This window comes from Lonchura striata, chromosome 1 (genome assembly GCF_046129695.1).
Source record: "Lonchura striata isolate bLonStr1 chromosome 1, bLonStr1.mat, whole genome shotgun sequence".
NCBI classification, from domain to species: domain Eukaryota; kingdom Metazoa; phylum Chordata; class Aves; order Passeriformes; family Estrildidae; genus Lonchura; species Lonchura striata.
The window spans coordinates 147,467,555-147,486,704 of NC_134603.1; the positions used below are offsets into that span (position 1 = coordinate 147,467,555).

General features: G+C 36.6%; 1 protein-coding gene across 5 annotated transcripts in view; it reads left to right on the plus strand.

Annotated features, from left to right (window-relative positions):
- ESYT2 (extended synaptotagmin 2) overlaps positions 1 to 19,150 on the plus strand; it is a 79,174-nt gene that overhangs the window by 56,260 nt on the left and 3,764 nt on the right. For 2 of the 5 annotated variants that reach the window (XM_021526535.3, XM_021526540.3), the window contains exons 11-22: positions 636 to 684; positions 1,326 to 1,415; positions 2,037 to 2,132; positions 4,927 to 5,028; positions 9,504 to 9,566; positions 11,467 to 11,541; positions 12,195 to 12,281; positions 12,863 to 13,012; positions 14,024 to 14,412; positions 16,503 to 16,601; positions 17,138 to 17,269; positions 18,586 to 18,691. In XM_021526535.3, coding sequence (XP_021382210.1) covers positions 636 to 684; positions 1,326 to 1,415; positions 2,037 to 2,132; positions 4,927 to 5,028; positions 9,504 to 9,566; positions 11,467 to 11,541; positions 12,195 to 12,281; positions 12,863 to 13,012; positions 14,024 to 14,412; positions 16,503 to 16,601; positions 17,138 to 17,269; positions 18,586 to 18,691 — 1,438 coding nt within the window. The remainder of the gene's footprint in view (positions 1 to 635; positions 685 to 1,325; positions 1,416 to 2,036; positions 2,133 to 4,926; positions 5,029 to 9,503; positions 9,567 to 11,466; positions 11,542 to 12,194; positions 12,282 to 12,862; positions 13,013 to 14,023; positions 14,413 to 16,502; positions 16,602 to 17,137; positions 17,270 to 18,585; positions 18,692 to 19,150) is intronic. The other 3 variants (XM_021526537.3, XM_021526538.3, XM_021526539.3) reach the window with 3 other exon arrangements.

Sequence of the window (19,150 nt, forward strand, 5' to 3'; positions counted from 1 at the left end):
AGTAGAGCTCCCTTACCTTTCCAGCTCCTTCTCTTTTAACAGGAGCAGCAATACCTACTTCTCATTAAAATAAAGAAGTAGAAAAGCAGGAAAAGACTTCTTTTTCTTTGCACTTCCCTAGTCTTACACTGAAGTGACGGTGGGAGGAAGTGAGATAATGTGTACATCAGTACTAATAAAATAAAAAGCCAGACAAATGTTCATGTGCTGGCATGCAGGTGTCTACTCTGCTTAATTTTTATCAGATTCATTCCCTGCTACATTTTTAGCTTGTATGAACTAGAACTCTCCCAAACACTGCAAACATGAATTTGTTCATAGCATATGTCCAGGTGCTATTGCAGTGGGTCTTTGGATGTGCTCTGTTTTGAGAGTTTGGTCATGTATATGTGAGTTATATTGTGCCAGTTGCCCTTGTGGCCTCTATAGTGTAGGCATTTTTCTATTACCCTGCACTCATCTTTGCTCAGCCATTTCATTCCCTGCTCCTTCTGTTCTTAGGTGCTAAAAGAATAGTATTCTGCTCTTTTGATCTCAGTGGTGGATACTCAGCAAGCACAGAGTGGTGCTTGAGTTCTGTGCTAGATCTTTTGTTTCTTGGCTAAAATACTGCTTCTTTTTCTCCATTTTTCTAGTTTGATGATTGATTTAATTGAAGTTGAAAAGGAGCGTCTTCTAGATGAGGTAATCAAGTTCAGTAGGTTTTGGTTTAACAAGGCCCATATGTTGTACATGTAGCTGCTCTTGGATTATTTTTTTCTTGTGCATAATTCCTGTATGTGCATGAATAACCCTAATGCTGTAGAAACAGATGTCCTGTTGATCAGTACAGTGGTTTCAGAGATATGTAAACTGGTGAAATCTGAAAAATAATTACATTCTTTGTTGGTCTTGGAGTTTTAAGGTTATTCCTATGCAAATGCAAAAAATAGTAACTTAGATATTTGGTGAGAAGATTTTTTTGCAAGAGAATAGTTAATTGCTGGGCAGACTTAATTTTTGTCCTATATGTAAAAGAGATTCTATAGGAACATTTTGCCGGGTTTGTTTTCCCAGAACATCTCTACAGAACTTTAGGAATTTTCTTGGTGTTTTAAATATGCTTTTATCATATAATGTAGAGGTTTGTCTGGGTGGTTTTATCATTTTGTGTTGTAATACTTTATGCAAAACATGACATAATGGATCAGATCTTTCAGGTTATGTGGAATTCACCTCTGAGAGATTCTTAACAGACTTTAGTGCTTCCTAAATGTCCTGAAGAACCAATTGCAATCATATATTTGTTTGCCAGCTTATTTCACATTACTTTGCTTTATTTTCAGTGGTTTACTTTAGATGAAGTGTCCAAAGGAAAGTTGCATTTAAAACTGGAATGGCTCACATTGATGCCAACTGCTGACAATCTAGACAAGGTATTAAAGGAACACATTACTTTCATTCTAATCTTAATTGTTTTGGGGTGATTTTGTTGTGACTTTTTTGTTTGTTAAGTATTTAGCCGGTTTTCTATCTGCTGTGAATTTGGAGAAACTTGTAGCTTTAGTTGAAGCTCTCTGTCTTTAGAAATCTCAAAGCAGCCATAAGTGTCAATGGTTTAAATGAGATTTCCATATGCTTTTGTGGTTCTCTTCTCTTAGTGTTTGAGAATGTCTGGGAGATAAAGGTGGATATGATACTACAATCTGTCCAATCTAAAAACAATAAGTAGGAAATGGGTGCAAGTTGCCATGCAAATGGTTTTGAAATATCTGTATGAGTCTTGAAAATATACTTACTATGTTTCAGGCTCTTAATTTATGAATGTTTGCTTTTTGGGAGACAGTTTTTTGGTTTTGGGGTTTTTTTGTTGTTGTTGTTGGTTTTTTTTGTTTGTTTTGTTTTGGGTTTTTTTGTGTTTTTTGGTGGTTTGTTTTTGGTTTTGTTTGTTTGTTTGTTTTGGGGTTTTTTTGGTGTTTTTTTTTTTTTCCCCAGAAATGGGATAGAAATAGTAATACTTGGTTTCCAGAAGGGCTTACAGTGTGTTTTTGTTGTAGGTGCTAACAAGCATTAGAGCTGATAAAGACCAAGCTAATGATGGGCTTTCATCTGCATTGCTTATTCTGTATTTGGACTCAGCAAGAAATCTGCCTGTAAGTTATGTTCTCATGGATGCCCTTTTGTCACAGAGCCTCTTGGGTACTCCCAGCATGTCTTGCTTGGTAGTGTGACACACTGCTTTACTAACACACATTGTGCCACCTTCTCTATAATTCCTCTCCTTTCAAGACTTGTAATGTAAGGTCCACTTTTTTAGTAGCATAGTATTTAGCTATATATTTAATAAAACATTATTCTTTAATCAGTGTGGTTTTTCTTTAAAGAATGCTCCTTTCCTGGACTTGAAAGGCTGCATGTTTTTATTACATGATGTTTTCCCTAAATGGTATGGGACTAGCATGAGGAATTTTAAGGAACTAACTGGGAAAGAAACCCACTTCCTTAAGTTCAGGTTAACTTGCTTGCTTTGGCTTAGGGTATTGCTGGAGATTTGAAGGTACTGAAGTTCTCACCATGAAATCAGTACTGTGCAGTTGATGTTACAGTACCAGAATACTTGTAGGAGATTTCTATCAGATTGTTTTTTGCAGGGTGGGTTATTTGCTTGTGCAAAACATAGAAATAAATCATGTTCTCTCTCTCTATGGATTTATCCTATTGGACTGTGAAATAACTTGTTTTAGAGTTTATTTCAGGTTAGTAAAGTACTGTTCTGGTTGTAACTGATAGCAGTAATAAGGTTAACTCTACCACAAAGAGATAGGTGAAACTTAACTGAGTTTGCTGGTTTACAGTATTGCTATTAGATTAGAAGTTCTGGAAGTGACAACTAAAACATTAATTAGAGAATACGGTTTTCAAGCTTTGGATTTTTTGCATGCATTTTTCAGATTTGTCTGCTGAAATTCAAGTTAAAATTAAGTTAAATTAGAGAGGTAAAAAATGAAACCTTAATAGCCCAAACAATTTACATGACTGACTAGTGATTTCATGTCTGTTCCAGGGTTTATAGAGCAGAGGTTGGAGGTAGTATCTCTAGGCTATTTTAAAAGCTAAAAAGACTCATTTGGAATAGATCCTCACATTTCCTTTTTAACCTCACTGTATATTGAATTTGGGCAAAACCTGAAACTTAGCATAAAAAAAAAAAAAGAATTGCTACAGTATAGAGTAAGCAGGAACAGAACAGAATAGAATTATGGTGTGTTTAGCATCAGTTTCAGAGAACTGCAACAGATAGAAAAAGTCTGTCTGCCATATGTTTTATGTACTAGATTCAATTGAACCAATTCATATGTCTTCTTGTTCAACTACTGAATTTTACTGAAATAGCTACAAAGTTAATGTCTGGTAAAACACACTAAAGCCTCTTACTTAAAATAAATGGTGTAAATTTCTCTGATACACCAATTCCAGTCTTTTCCACATAGCTCTGATTCTCTATGTTACATTCTCCAGCAAGTACTCTGAGGCTATCATAAATTAAATTTTTTCCTTTTAAACAAACATTCTCTAACATTGTCTCCTTATTTTGGGAAGATGAGGTTGCAGGTCTCAAGTTCTACCTATTTTTGCAGACAGGATTTTAATTTCAGTTCATTTAATCAGTAGATCTCTAAATTCTAGGGCACAGAAAGGGGGAGTTCTTTGCACAAAGCAGACCAGTTAGGAAATTTGGGAACAGCATTCTGAATTTCCTATTGCTGCATTTGATATTCTGTCTACAGTAAAGAATTGCCTGGGTGGGCTGAGAATGATGGTCATAGTGTGGGACCTGTTTAATCCTCTTACTCTTTTCTTCCTCTACCAGCCCACAAAAGCAGTTGCAACAAACGACTCAATATTTAACTTCAAGTCATTTTCTTTCCAGTGTTGTAAAGAATATAATAGAAAGTAACGTGGAATAATTGTTGTACAACTTTACTACAAAATAATAATATGATATTGTGTTAAATCAAATTTTCCAAAACCAGAGACCTAAAGGCTTCACAGTTTTGTCAAACGGGGGAAATGCCACGGGAATACTTTTTTTATGCAGAACTGAAAATGTTCCTGTACATGCCAGAAAGACAATGTCATGGAGCTTCTACAAGAACTGCAGTTAATTGTAGTAAATAGAGCTTTTTAATAGCCATAGGATTCTAATATGGAGCAACATTTACAAGACTAAACATGACATTTGTTGGTTTCTTATGTTTTGCTCAAGTTCAGTGGTAGGGGTTATGTAGAGAAATAGCAAATTAATCTCTTGGATTTCTTGTATTTATGGAGAAGAGAGAATTCAAAGAGAATGGTTAAAATTACACTGACTTTTATTAATAGTTTGAAGACTTTTGTGCACCACTTTAATGTTACAGTGAAATGTTTTCTACATGAATAATTACCTTTTATGACCTTGAAAATTGCCTTAAGTGAATGCTTATCACTGTACATTTTAGGTCATGCCTATAACCTTGTTTTGTTCAAGCTGTAGTGTTGAGTTACCACAACAGAGGCCTTTCTTTTGCATCATAGTTGTGGGATGATTGAGCTGGAAAAGAAATAGAAATGGTGTAGAACACTGGTGTCTAAGTTAGTAAACATTAGTTGGATCTGCCATATAAATCTGAGCTACCAAGAGTGAGCCTGGAAAGTGGGTTAATAATATAGTTGAGTAATTAATAACAAAATAAAATTCAAAAAGCATTCCACCTTGCTGTGCTACAGAAAGTCATTTAATAGATGAAACTATTTGTAATGACAAATATTTACTTTTTGTTACCTGCTGTTTTCTCTGGAATCCTTTGACTATTTTCCTTAACTTTTCTGTGTAGTAAAGCTGCTTATGCATTCATTCTGCCACAATCCCATCACTCTGCTTTCTCCTTCCATTTCCATCTTCCTAAGAGTATCTACGAGGGAAACTTTGGGTGTGGATACTTAAAAGAGAGGAGAGCATCGGGACTAGTCTTTTGTGAAAACACTACCTCACTCTATAGAGCACTATTTGTGAGTTCTCTGGTATTGTTTGTATTGTACCTTTTCTCTGCCAGAGTGTGGATTAGTGCTACTAAAGCCACTCACTCTAGTGGAATGAGAGCATGCAATTTGTTTTCCTGCATGGTTTCAACAAGTGTGCATTGTTTTTGTGCTATTTTTATTGCATTTTAAAGGCTACTTAAATTTCATTGATCAGCATATCATTGGGTAAGTAATTAACCTTTTATGATAAAAACCCAAGATAAGTTTATTGTGAAAGCTCTTTACATTTAACTTAAATTGCTGATTCATTGAGAAATAAAATGAATACTGTACTAGCACACTGTATGCTGGTTAATTGTTGGCTTCTTTTGTAAATAAATCAAAATAATAAATATTGCAACCAATAGTTCTTCAAAAGGTGACACACTCAATGTTTGTAAGAACTTGCAACCTCTCCACACTGGTTCAAGTTGTTTTAAAAATGGGCGCAGTTCTTGGTGCTTTCCAGACTATGAATTCCCTTGTAAATTCTATCTCACTCCATGATGCTCCTTGTTTTGCAAATTCCCAAGCTCCTTTTCTTTTTTGGAAATTAGTCTGTAGTTGGGAGAATCCAGGCTAGGGTGAACTACCAAGTACTATTTTTTGCTTGAATTTAATGTTACAAAACTATTAAAAACTGATGAGCCTCTGAGTTTCTTACACTTAAATCTGGAAGTTCAGCCTTGGTATCTTCAAAAATTGAGTATCTGTTCAGAATAAGTATCTTTTCGCAGAGGGAGATGGGTTTGTCTTTGAAGATTGTGCAGATCAATTTGTAACTGGCTGGCTACATCATAACCCTTGATTTTAAAACACCTTTCCAAAGCCCAGCAAAATCCTTTCTATTAGTTTCTCTGTAGAGGTTAATTTTAAAGTATCTAAAAATTTATAACCGTTCTATAATCTTGTTAAAAAGTAATGAATGAGATAGACAATTTATAACCTACAGTTCCATCATCTTGGTATTAAAACTATTAAAGAGTTGCTGTTTCTTTTAGTTATACAGATACCACATATATATTTAAAGTAATTATTATTAAAAAACAACAACAACAACAAAAAGCTGGATTAAGGATGCAGCCCTGATGCCTGATGGTTTTTATGGATCTTAGGATCTTTGTGTTAAGATAGGTTGTCTGAATAGAGCATTTATTTAGAAATTTATTTATTTAGAAATTTATTTAGAAAAAAAATTCCAAATCCCTGAATTGATTGTGAGGCAGAGTGGAGCAGCAGCTGTTCAAAGAAAGCTGGGTCTGGATTCCCTTCTGCAGCACTGGGAGCTGCCTGGCTCTGCAGTGTCCTGGGTGCTGATCTTGCTGCAAGAGGAGAGGATTGTGGCTGAAGGCAAGGGGAGAGGAGAGGTCTGTAGTGGCCCAGGGATAAAAACAGCTCCAGCAGCCCGAGAACTGCTCTTGTTCCCAGGGCATCCTTAAATATGGGCTGTTGCACAAACATTCACACCTGCAAGCTCAGTCTCTAACGTGTAACATGAGTTACTGAGGAAGTGTTGAAAAGGGAGCTCACTTCCTATGGGGAGAGGAAAATTCTGAGTGATCTCTGTTCCTTTTTGGATAGTTTATTCACTGCTGCAGACCTAGGTTTGTGACACCAAGACGTTCACCCATTTAAATCTGATTTAGCTGAAGTTAAGGTATAAGAATTGTGTTAGTTAAATTTCCAAAAATGACATGAGTTTTATGATAATCAGTAATTCATAACAGTCTTGGTGTCTGTGTAATATATAAATTATCCATATTTTAAATGAGCTTTTAAATGTAGTGTCTTCTGGTTATCTGGTGAGGATGCACTCAGAGATACCCCAAGCAACACTCAGTGAGTCAAAAGAAATAATGAGTCATTCTCTGAAGCATATTGAATCAGGAGCTGGCTGAATAACAAGGCAATTTGTTACTTTTGTAATTTATGGGTTTGTTATTAGGATTTACTGCAAATGTCAGTGGCTGTTGGAGAATGCCACTGTGTCATTTTCAGTATATTTCTTGGATAACCCATCCTCTTTTCCTGTACTGCAGAGACATTCAGAACCATATCAAGACTATTTTGTCACGCAAAGCAAGACATTCCCTTTTTGAGTATCCCCTTTTCTCCTCTGAGTCTCCTTCCTCCCAGCCTTTCAGCCACCATCTTCATGAACCTGCAGCTTCTTCCCTTGAAACCTGAGGCCTGGCTTAAAACATATTTGCCCCAGCTGATATCCCTCCTGGCCTATCCTTGCTATGATTCCAGAGGAATTGAGATATGCTCAATATCCAGGAGTCAGTGGTTGTATGAGCACATACAAGTGTTTTGTATGTGTTATGTAGAAGTTTTGACTTCTAAAATTCCTTGAAATAATAATATAGGAGGGGAAAGATTCGTATTGAATATGCAGGTGCAAATGGGAAGGAAAAAAAGTCCAGTAAGTTGAGTGGCAGTTTAAGATTCAAAATAATATTGGTGAATTGTAGCTGCCACTTGAATAAATCAGGTACTTCTCTGTAGAGGGAAGTCATTACATCCTTATAAATGTGGGATGGAAATAGAAAGAGATTTGAAAAGAGATCTTTCTACAGAAAGAGATTTGTAGTCACACTGTGTCATATTGTCATGAAAGAAAACACTGTGCTCTATGTAGGAAAGAGGAATGCAGCCTGTGAGAAGCATGGCCTAATCCTTTTGTTCTACTTGGCCATTACCAAGGCCCTGATCTTGGCTGTAGCAATGTAAGGTCTGGAGCACAGCACTGATGATGAGACAGTAACCTTGGCTAGCAAAGAAAGGGACTTCAGCCTTAGGAAATAAATCGTGGAACCACAGAAGGGTTTGGGTTGGAAGGGACCTTAAAGATCATCTCCTTCCAAGCCCTCTGCCATGGGCAGGGACACTTAGATCAGGTTCCTCAAAAACCCCATTCAACTTGGCCTTGAACATTTCCAGGGATGGAGAATCCACAATTGCTGCAAACAAAGTGACACTTTTGCCTTTGTCAGAAAACAGGGAATGGTGCTTAAACTCCAGGAAAGAATGGTTTCAATCTCCAGCAAAAATTAGTTTCAATAAGGAATAGTTAGTTTCAATTAGTTTCAACTAGGGATAATGTGCAGTCTCCATCTTTGAAGTTCTGCAAGTACAATACTAAGTTCCTAATGTATCAGATAAATAACTGTGGACAAATCCTTGATTGTATTGTAAGAAATATAATATTAAAAAAAATACCCCACAAAAGTAGTCAAACTTATTTTTGGGTTCTCTCAAGTTTAAGAGTTGGATTTGATGTTGCTTCCAACTCAAAATATTCTGTAATTTTGTCATGGATTATATGTTCCTTCTGAAATAGAAATTTTCAAGTGAGATGCCAGGAATCTTTGGAATATTTTGGCCAACTGGAGTATATGACATCCTAAAAGAATCTGCAAAATAATATTTCTGCATAAAGGTTAAATCTCTTCAAATTTTAGTCACTTAGATTTTAATTTCTGAAAGGCATTTCTTTTGGCAAAGCATTATTACCAGTTCCTGTTCATAAACAAGAATATTTTAAAGGGCCACTATGCAATTTTTTTATTGTCACAAGCTACAGCTTCTAAAGAAGAATTATTCCTTGAAACAAAAATGTGTCCCTAAAGAAAAAAGCCAGCCATAAGTATACTAATTTGAAGTCTGTTTTATTTCCAAATCTCATTTTCTGAAATGATTTCTTATTAATTTAATGCAAATTTTTTAGACACTATTGTCACTTAAAGAACAATATATTAATCTTAAAATAAAATTCTAACATTTCCATATTTAATGGAAAGCAGTCAGAGGTGTTGTCCTGCTTAGCCAGTTTAAATTCCTATTTTTAGTGTATTTGTGTGTCTTCATTCAACTGAGTGAAGCAGCAGACCTTCATTCTAGTTAGCATGCAGTGTTTGCATCACTTTTCTGAAGAGGCTCTAAAGAACTTTGACTTTTATAATGATATAAATCCCTATCAATTAGATGTTGTAATTTCTCCCATAAAAGGGCTCCTTTGCATAATTACTTGACTTATCATCAGAGAAACTTCTGGCTTGTGAAAATATGCTCAAACAAATTCTAAAAGGGATCATTCAGAAGGCAGTTCATAGGGCATCAGGCATTAAATAAAAATATTTTGTGAATTATCTCTATTAGGGTAAAAAAAATGAGCAAAGAAATACAAGCAGACGGAAATTGGGTATCTTAGTTTTAAAACAGAATAAAATTATCCAGAGGAGAAGAGGAAAAAAAAATTTGTCCAACTTTTCTGTTATTGTTGTGGTCCTTCATTGTTTTGTTTTATTTGATAGATGTGGTTTTTTGGGGTTATTTTTAGGTTGATTTGTTTTCACCTGCTTTGTCCTATGTTGTCATGTCATAATTAATTAACCTAGTGAAATTGCTTCATTGCATGTCTTATTAACCCTTCCTATGTTCATTCTCTCCTGACTTAAAAGAATAATCCATTAGAATTTAACCCTGATGGCTTGAAGAAGGCTGCTGTTCAGAAAGCCCTAAAGGTAACATTAATATAGTTGTCCATTTAAGGTCACAAAAGTAATTGGAAATGCACGAATGCCTGCAACACTCTGCTTCCAGCACTGGATGAGATTTCTATTGCCAGATACATAGTTAGTGTGATTCTGTTTCACTTGAATTTGATTTCAAGAAGCCAGTGTCAGGATGTTGTTAAAATATTGTGCTCTCTGGTAATTTGAACTCTAGATCAGATCAGTGGAGTACAGGCTGCTTGAGAAGACTGGGGAAAAGTGCTGAGAACTAATTTGTAGTAGTAACTAAAGAATGAAGCTGACATGAAAGCTAAGACATCGTTCACATACTGAGTGATACCTTATCACTCAGCTCTGAATGATTGGTTTGGAATAATCTTATTCCTACTAGATGTTTTTAGAAGGTTTTACATCTTTATATGAGTGCTAAAGAAAATTAGGCCAGCTTTTTGGTAGGCAGACTTGGAAAGGGCTTGATGCTCAGCTGGGACAGACTTTAATAGGCTGTGCACAGCAAGTCTGTCACTACCTGGTGTTAGCGGTGCATTATATGTGTGTGTGCACATTGCTACCTGCTTAATTTGAATTAAAATTATTCCTATTTACATACCAGCATAAGTGACAGAGTCTTTTGTCAACTCCTGTATTTTGATCATTTTATGAAGAAAGTTTCAGGCACCTTTTTGTGGACAAAGAAAAAAACGAAGACAATGTCACCTGCCATTTTAAAACACCATCAGCTGCAGTGTAATGTGGCTTTCTTTCTGTTCTGTAAACCTTTGTATTCAGTTTTATTTGAGAGCTAAATATTTTTTTAAGTAGAAATGACAAAAAAAGAAAGGCAGCATTCATCCAAGAAAGGAGTGCTTTCTTAACAGCTTTATTTCTAAAGGAAAGTATGATTCTAAGCAGTATGTGACATTAAAGTTGAGAATTATTAGTGAAAGTAGGATGTCCAGATAAAAAAATATATCTAAATTATGCACTTTCTTAATTTAAAAATATAAAATATTTTAATCACTTGGTTGTAATTGTGACCTTACATGCATTAAGAGGATTTTAACTATCTGTTGATATATCTGATTTTCCTACAGGGTAGAACTCAAAGTAATCATGTATCCTACATTTTCTAGGCTTTTTAAACTGCATTAACACCTGCTTGAGATGATTAACTTTCATGTCTAAATTTTCTTTCTGAATTGAATTTTTGTTAGTTTAAATTGAAATTCATGAAAGAAACATATAGTTGGAATGTTCCTTTGCATATATAATTTGTTTCTAAACTGATGTTTGTTTTCACAGTTTGATGTAATGCTATACAGCTGATGAGCAAGGCTCAGATATGGCAGATGGTTGATTCTCTAATAAAGAGTATTTGGTAAACTGTAGAAATATCCCTCACATACATTGTAGTGCATATTCTTTCTCCCCCAAACTGAAAAGTAGGGAACATCAGTGTTGGATACCACATCCAATTTAATAGTTCTACAGCACTGTATATGAAGTTCCTGAGTTTGTGCTTTCTTCATATCTTCCATCTGCATGCAATATTCATTTTGCAGATTTAATTATGCTTCATTAGCTTTGGGGATTGTAATGCTCATTAAAAGATAAGAATTTGCATCTTACCAGTTTCATTTAAAGAAAATGGAAATGTGTCTAAAACTCCTGCTTATTAGTAGCATTTTGCTTCAGCATATTCAGGTAGTTGGATGCCTTCATGCTGATGTGTTCACCAGCTACTCGCCAGTCTGCCATTCCAGCCGGCTGAGTAAAATACTGAGAATAATAGAGAAGCATGTAGTAGAATGCATATGATTTGTATTTTTAAGATGCAAACATTTACGTTTCAGAGGGGAGAAGTTTTGCTTTATTCTGAAAGCAAAGTTTTCGTTTTTTTCTTTACCAGTCAGGAAAGAAAATAAACAGCAATCCCAACCCACTTGTTTTGCTGTCAGTTGGACACAAGGCACAGGAGAGTAAGGTAAGTTCCCACCCTTTAAAGTTGGCTTTGTCTTCACATATTTGGTAGGTCTGTGAGCTTGGCATTTGGCTACCAAATCATGGAGCATATGCACACATTAAGTTGCCACCAGAACTGAAATTGGCAATGAGCAGCCAAGGATTACAACCTATGGCCTAAAACCACCTTACCAACTAAGCCATGGCACAAAGGGTTGCATCCAGTCTTTTCTTAAACACCTCCAGGGATGGTGGCTCCACCACCTTCCTGGGCAGCACATTTCAGTGCCCAGTCACTATTTCTGTGAAGAATTTTTTTCTAATGTCTAGCCTAAACTTGCCCTGGTGCAGTTTAAGACTGTGTCCTCTTGTCCTGTCGCTGGTTGCCTGGGAGAAGAGGCTGACCCCCACCTGGCCACAGCCTCCTTTCAGGCAGCTTCCTGCCAGGGAGTTGTAGAGCAGTAAGGTTCCCCTGAGCCTCCTCCAGACAAGCAACCCCAGCTGTTCCTCATCAGACTTGTTTTCTAGACCCTTCCCGAGCCGTGCTGCCCTTCTCTGAACACACCAAACAAAACATGAAAAACGGCAAAATGAAAAATGTGCTCATCTCTTGACACCACCTCTGTTAGACAAACTGTTTGATAATTCGTGTGCTTCCTTTTTTCTTAACTTCAGATTAGATACAAGACAAATGAACCAGTATGGGAGGAAAACTTTACTTTCTTTGTACACAATCCCAAAAGACAAGATCTTGAAGTTGAGGTATGTGTCTCACTCTCTTTAGACACCTTTCTTTTCTAAGATGTTGTAGCAGTAAAAGTCACACATTAAAGGCTGTTACGAAATGACACTAAATATAATGTGAGCATTATTAAAATTATACTTAAAGTATTTTTTAATACCAAGCAATGAGATGTTTATTTCTATTTACTACTAAAAGGAAGAAAGACTATAACCAGGCTCTCACATGAATAACAGTTAATGGTTGTCTAATTAAAAAAAAAATCCAAAAGTAAATTTGGTATACCAGTTTGGAACTAGGAATATTTCCTCTTTCATACCAAGGAAATTATTTGTTCAAAGGTCTGGTAGATGTAGATGTGGTGGTTACTTTTCTATCTTACTTTTGCTTTAGATGGTAAGGTTGAAGAAATGAGGCTTTGAGTATATTTGTTTTTTCCTTCTTCAGTGTAAAGTTATCTTAAAATCAGGAAAACTTGGTTTAAGAACAAACTACTTTCAATATTGTTTGTATTTTTATTTTTAAACAAAAATCTAATTTCTTTCTTTGAATTCTTACAAAGCAGATGTTACAAAGTGACTTAATTTCTGTGTTCCTTCAGGTGAGGGATGAACAGCACCAGTGTTCTTTGGGGAACTTCAAGCTGCCTCTAAGCCAGTTGCTAGAGAGTGAAGATTTAACTATGCATCAGCGATTCCACCTGAGCAACTCTGGTCCCAACAGCACTATAAACATGAAGATTGCACTCAGGGTACTCTAAAACCTTGCCCTTTGTAAACATCTGAAAGCATATTTAGGGCTGTGGTGACTCCTGGTCTTCCAGCTTTTGAAGAAGCCAGTACATTTCCTTTGATGTCACCTGCCAAGTGTCCTTGGTTGTGCAGAGCTATCAGTACACAGAGATAGCCTCTAATTTAAATATATTCCATTTGAAAACTGTACAATGCTCAAAGTTAAACAATTGTCATCTGCATTAATTAAAACTGAAGTCCCCTGTGGTTTTAGATTTGGAAATCATGTTTGGAATTTGAATTCCTTCAAATATCTTTTGAACCCAGTGGGCTACAGATCAGTGAAAAAGCCTCTATCTAGAAATGGAGGTGAGGTTTTGATGGTTTTAAAATATAAAGTGTATCAGGAAAGGAAGTACCTGCATAGTACTGGAAAAATTCAAACCAGCTTTCAAGGATGTTGGAGTTTTGAAAACAAAACTTGCATACCTGAAAGTTGGTTTGTCTTTTTTCTCCATCTAAATTACTTGTTTTAATAAGGTATTATATCTCTTCATTATAACGCTTCTGTTATTTTTCTTTCTAAAGCACTTGGTTGCTTATGTGTGATTAATAAATTCAACATATAAAAGAGAAAGTAAGAAAAATTAATGAGAAAATATTGTGATGTAAAATTAAATTTCAAGAGAGTGGAAGAAAAAAATTACAGAATGTCTTTCCAGATGGCTAGAACTGCAAAGTGAATAGCATTTACACCAGAAGTGCATAGAATGCGGGAAGGGAATAATGAGGAATGATTCTTAATGTATGGCGAATTTCACATTGTTTTATAGTTACTGCAGTTGCCATGAAGAAGGTGGAGTTGTGTTTTGTCATGTAAAGCATTTCATATTGTAGAGTTAGCAATTGTGAATGGTTTTGGTCCTGTTTTAGTGGCTTAACTTTACAACTTGTCAACAACCAGTATTGTGATTTGTTCCTGTTTCTTATACTGCAGAATAGTAACATTATGTGTATTTTCCTGTATCCAGGTCCTTTCTCTTGAAAAGCCGGCAAGATCTCCAGATCATCAACACTCAGCCCAAGTAAAAAGGCCATCTCTTTCCAAAGATGCAAGAAAATCATCTTTTAAGCCTCAGGTTCCTGTCTCGCCAACATCTGATCCCAACAAGCCTGTTCCAGCATCCCCAGTGACTGACAGTGATAAAAAGACTGACACAGCTGATAAAAGTCAGCCTCCCAATGCCAGCCCACAGTGGCCAACAGATCTCAGCCGCAGCTCCTCCAGCCTCCACGCCTCCAACTTCTCCTGCTCGCCCAGCCACCTGTCGGTGAAGGAGCCCACGCCCAGCATCGCCTCGGACATCTCCCTGCCCATCGCCACGCAGGAGCTGCGCCAGAGGCTCCGGCAGCTCGAGAAGTACGGCCTGCACCGATGGCTGCAGCCGATTCACAAAGAGTGTCACCAAAGCAGGAGTGCTCAGTTCACATTCCAGAAATGTTCTTTACTGTTCAGTCATTGGGGTTTTTTTGCTTCTTCCTGGTATCTCAGACAGAAGCTGCAATTAGAAGTTCCTTGCCATTGTGATCGTCTGCTAGATAAAGTCCCACTTCTTCTCATAGCTGCACTTTGTAGTTTCATGGCAGTAGTTGCCTGTTTCACCACTGAATCCTATTAGCATTAATTAAGCCAATTAAGCTGGAAATGGTTGATCTTTTTAAATAACTCAGAGGGATATTAAACTATAAAGAATGTTAAATGGGTAGGCAGTTACTATGCAGTCACTGAAGTTATTGCAGACATGCTTTCTTAAATTCTTGAATTTTTTTACTTGCCTCAGTGGGCAGCTGTACTTACCAAGTACAGACAGCTGAGCAGCCATCCCGCTCTGAATAAGAGACTGGAAACTATTCATTCCCTTCTCTGTGAATCTAAGTAGAAAGATTTTCTTTTTTTATTTGCAAGGGATTTAACTAATTCCTCTTTTTCTCTGTCAGAGTTCATAGAATCAACTGAGTCATAGATGTTGGTCAGAATCTCTGGTTGATTATCCCTCTGCTCAGAGCAAATCCCTCTTCAAAGTTAGATCAGGCTTCTTCGGCCTTGTCCAAACAACTTTTCGTTATCTCTAAGGATTTGGATGCCATAACTTGTTCAGCAACTCCAGTGCTTAACCACTCCACTTTTAAAACATTCTTCCTTATTTCTGTTGAAATTTATCTTGCTGCAGCTTGACTATGGCCTCTTATTATTTTACTGTGTACAGCCATGAGGATTCTGACTTGGTCTTCTCTAAAATGTCTGCTTTAAGTAGTGGAAGGGCTGCAGTTGAGTCTGCTGTTGGCTCTCTCTTTAATTTGTACAAATACACCACCTGCTTATGTGCTCCAGACCCCCATTTATCTTCATAGTCACATGCTAACTTGTTTTGATTTGGTCAGGCTCTCTCCTGGTCCAAAACTGAGTTAGTTTGTTAATTGTGATAAAGATTGAAATACTACTCCTCACGTAATGCACAAGTGTCATATTTTGTCATTTGGTAAGAGTGGTAAAGCTACAGGTAATGAGGTCCTTTATTGCAGACCAAATGCTTTTAGGTACTTTGATTTTTTTTTTTTTTTTTTTTTTTTTTTTTTAATAACTAAGAAAATACTGAAATTAAGTCTTCATTCTATTTTTTTTAAAGTGAATGACTTGGGGATTTTAATGGATCAATCACTTTGTAGTAGATATTCACAAAACAGGCACTCTTCTCCCTTGAAGATAAGATACCTTTCAAGTGACTGAGAAATGGCAAATACGGCATATACTGTCCTGTACGATATGGAAAATACTTAGTTCACACAAACTAAAATGAGCATTTCATGGAGATGAGGGGACTGCATATGCTGGCCATTCTGTGAAACGCAAGTTCTTAAGCATGGTGCTTGCTTTTTATTTAAATATGACCTGTAAGTGTAAATTTATTTTAATCTTGTTTTCATGGTGATATAAACTATGGAAAAGTAAAATGGTTGTGGTTGTACTGAGCTTTTATGACAGGAAGTAGATTTAAATTATCACTATTTGAATCCCAAGAATATCTACATTTCTATGATAAGAGAATTTAGAAAAGAATGAGCTGGTCTTCTAATTGGCTTCCAGCCTTAGGTAAGAGTGGCCCATGCCTGAGGTTTTCATTGCAGCTATCACTATTATTCTTTCCAATTTCCTAGATGCTGCTTTGATGTTTATTTTAGGGCAAGCAAGTTTTTTACTTGTAATGAGTAAAGTCCCATATTCATAGTGACAAGAATACCTGGCCTATTTTGAAGAGCAGAGTTGCTGGCCAAGGAATTGAAGTACAAAAATCTGATGAGGATATGCTCACACACATATGTTCTCTTCTTTCACATTGGTCTAGGGAAGTTAAATGGATAATACATGATTTCTGGAAAAACTGCTCAGTTAAGTCTTACTTTTAATGTGCATTTTAAAAACTAAGCATATTGTTCTGCTTTTTCCTGCAGTGGAACAACTCTGGGGCAGTCTCCATTAGGACAGATTCAGCTAACAATTCGTCATAGTTCACAAAGAAACAAACTGATTGTGGTAGTGCATTCCTGCAGGTGAGCATACAATACACAATTTCATATTTGGGCATATTTCTTTATAAAGTTTATAATACATATCCTGACTTACTCTTAAGTGGATTGGTTAATCTTTCTTACTTTTAAAATAACATATGCATAAATAAAAAAATATACAGCACTATACTCAGAATAGTAACAACTTTGTGGAAGATTTGGCTCTGATTTTATATTTGTCTATTATGCCTCTGTCAGATTTTAAACGAAAATGACATTTAGATTTTTATCAGCAGTATCTGAAAACTAAACAGAGACTGAATTTTTTACAGAATGACCAAAACACGTGATTTCTAAAAAACCATATCTAAACTTCAAATTAGAATTTAGGGAACATTGCATTTCCACCTCTGCTCTCTGCTTACTGGTCATCTGCTCTTGTGCAAGTCACTCCATATCATATTTTGTGCAGGGGAATTGCTTCATGTACTAAATTAAGTGATGGTAGTGTGGACACTTACATTTAACAATGTCTTGTTGATTTTCTAAGTGCTTTTCCTTGTTCTTCACTTCCACAGAAATCTAATAGCATTTTCCGAAGAAGGATCTGATCCCTATGTGCGAATGTATTTATTGCCTGATAAGAGACGATCGGGAAGAAGAAAAACACATGTATCAAAGAAGACATTAAACCCAGTGTTTGATCAAATGTAGGTTCTAAACTATATGCAGTAGTTTTGTATCATGTAATTACAAGGCTGTCAAATCAAGATTTCTGTGCTTACTTGAAGTTCCTGGTTGTCACCATTAGACTTGATCATACCTTTCTCTTCTGCTGTAACAGTTCTTCTCTCCTTCTATTCCCTGTTATCACTACAGCCCTTCTTGCTGTTAGCAGCCACTTCTGTCTTTGCTGCCTTCCTACACCAGTTCCATGCTGGTAGCTCAGCTGCAGGATTTGCTCTCCTGGCAGGTGGTGAGAACACGAGTGCCTTTAGCTGGCCAGTGCTGCTGATCTCCCTTCTTGCCAGAAAGCTTGGCTGGCCGAGTGCCTGGCTGGTGCTGCCAGCCAGTGCCTGTGCATAGTCACATTGCTCAGTCACTCGGTGGTACTTCTCAGCATCCAGGGAGTCAGGAAATTTACTTGTAGGTTATATCCTGGCCCACATGTTGTAAGTTGTACCAACTTGTGCAATATTATTCTGCATAAAAATCCTTATCCTTGCACTCATCTTTTTGATAGTAGTTTCCCTCACATGTCTGCCCCTTACTCTGCTACTCATCACTTTTCCATAAAGACCTTTCTCTACAGACAGAAAATGAACTCAGAACTGTACCAATCCAGTCCTTTCTGTCCAAGGCAAATCTGTAAATCATTAGCTAGAGGCTCTAGCAGATTTTCTCGGTAGTGCAGATTTCTCCTGTTCATTCCAGGTAATAGATTTATTTCCGTGCCTTTCCAAGGAAAATGTATTGCAAAGCAATAAAGCTGTTTAAGAACTGTAGTGACAAATAGATGTAAGTTGTGGTATAACTTTGTCCTGACTTTGTCTAAGTTTCAGCTCTAGCAAAGAACTATTTTTGATAGTTTTTTTTAAGCCAGCCAGGAAAGAAAAGGAGCTCTGGTTATCAAGTACCAAGGATCAATAAGACTGACCAATCTTTTCCTTTTGGAAAATGCTAATACTGAGCTGTCAGTACAGTAGGATTCCACAGTCTCTTCTCTAGACTCATTGCTTGATCTTTGCCTCCTTTTGTCTTGTTCATGTGTTTGTTTGCTTTTACTAGTGGCCTCTAGAGGCCAAAGGTAACAGAAGTCTCAAACATTTGATGTTGATACTGATGACAATTTTCAAGAAAAAAGTTAGGCAAAACATTGGGGTTGTTTTCTTCACTTTCTCAGACCTCATTTTTTAATTTGGGGAGGGAGATGGTTTGGTTTTGATTGGAATGGCAGTTTAGCTGTAGGAACTGAACTTGGACCTCTGGTACAAAATTCCCTCTAAAGCATCTCGTTGCCTGTCAGGTTTGATTTCAGTGTTTCCCTGCCTGAAGTACAGAGAAGAACACTAGATGTAGCAGTGAAGAACAGTGGTGGATTCCTGTCCAAAGATAAAGGGCTGCTTGGCAAAGTAAGTTGGCAATAAGCAAATTCTGTTAATACAGCTTATTATATAAAGCAAAAATCCTCTTGGCATATGAGTTAGTGTTGACTGAAGCCTGGTATGAAGCTATCAAAAATTATAGGTGCCTTAGATGTCAGGCTTCAATAAGCGAAGGAACAAACTACAGAGTGAGACTTAGAAAGATGAGGCAGTAATCTTCTCTAGACAATGGTAAGTTCACAGTAACAAAAGAAATGTGCTTGTCAGAGAAAGGAAAGAACCTGTAGAAACCAGGCAATATTGCAGAAAATGTTCAGACAAAACTGGAAAGAAAACAAATACTCAGGGAAACACAAGTAATTAAATTCCCAGTTTGTAAAATCCATGAGAAAGGGCTGCTACTGGAGACATTCCCAATGCCAACACCAGCTGTTGTGTTTGTAACTTCAATGTTCTATAGGCACACATTAAATCACCCAATTTGCT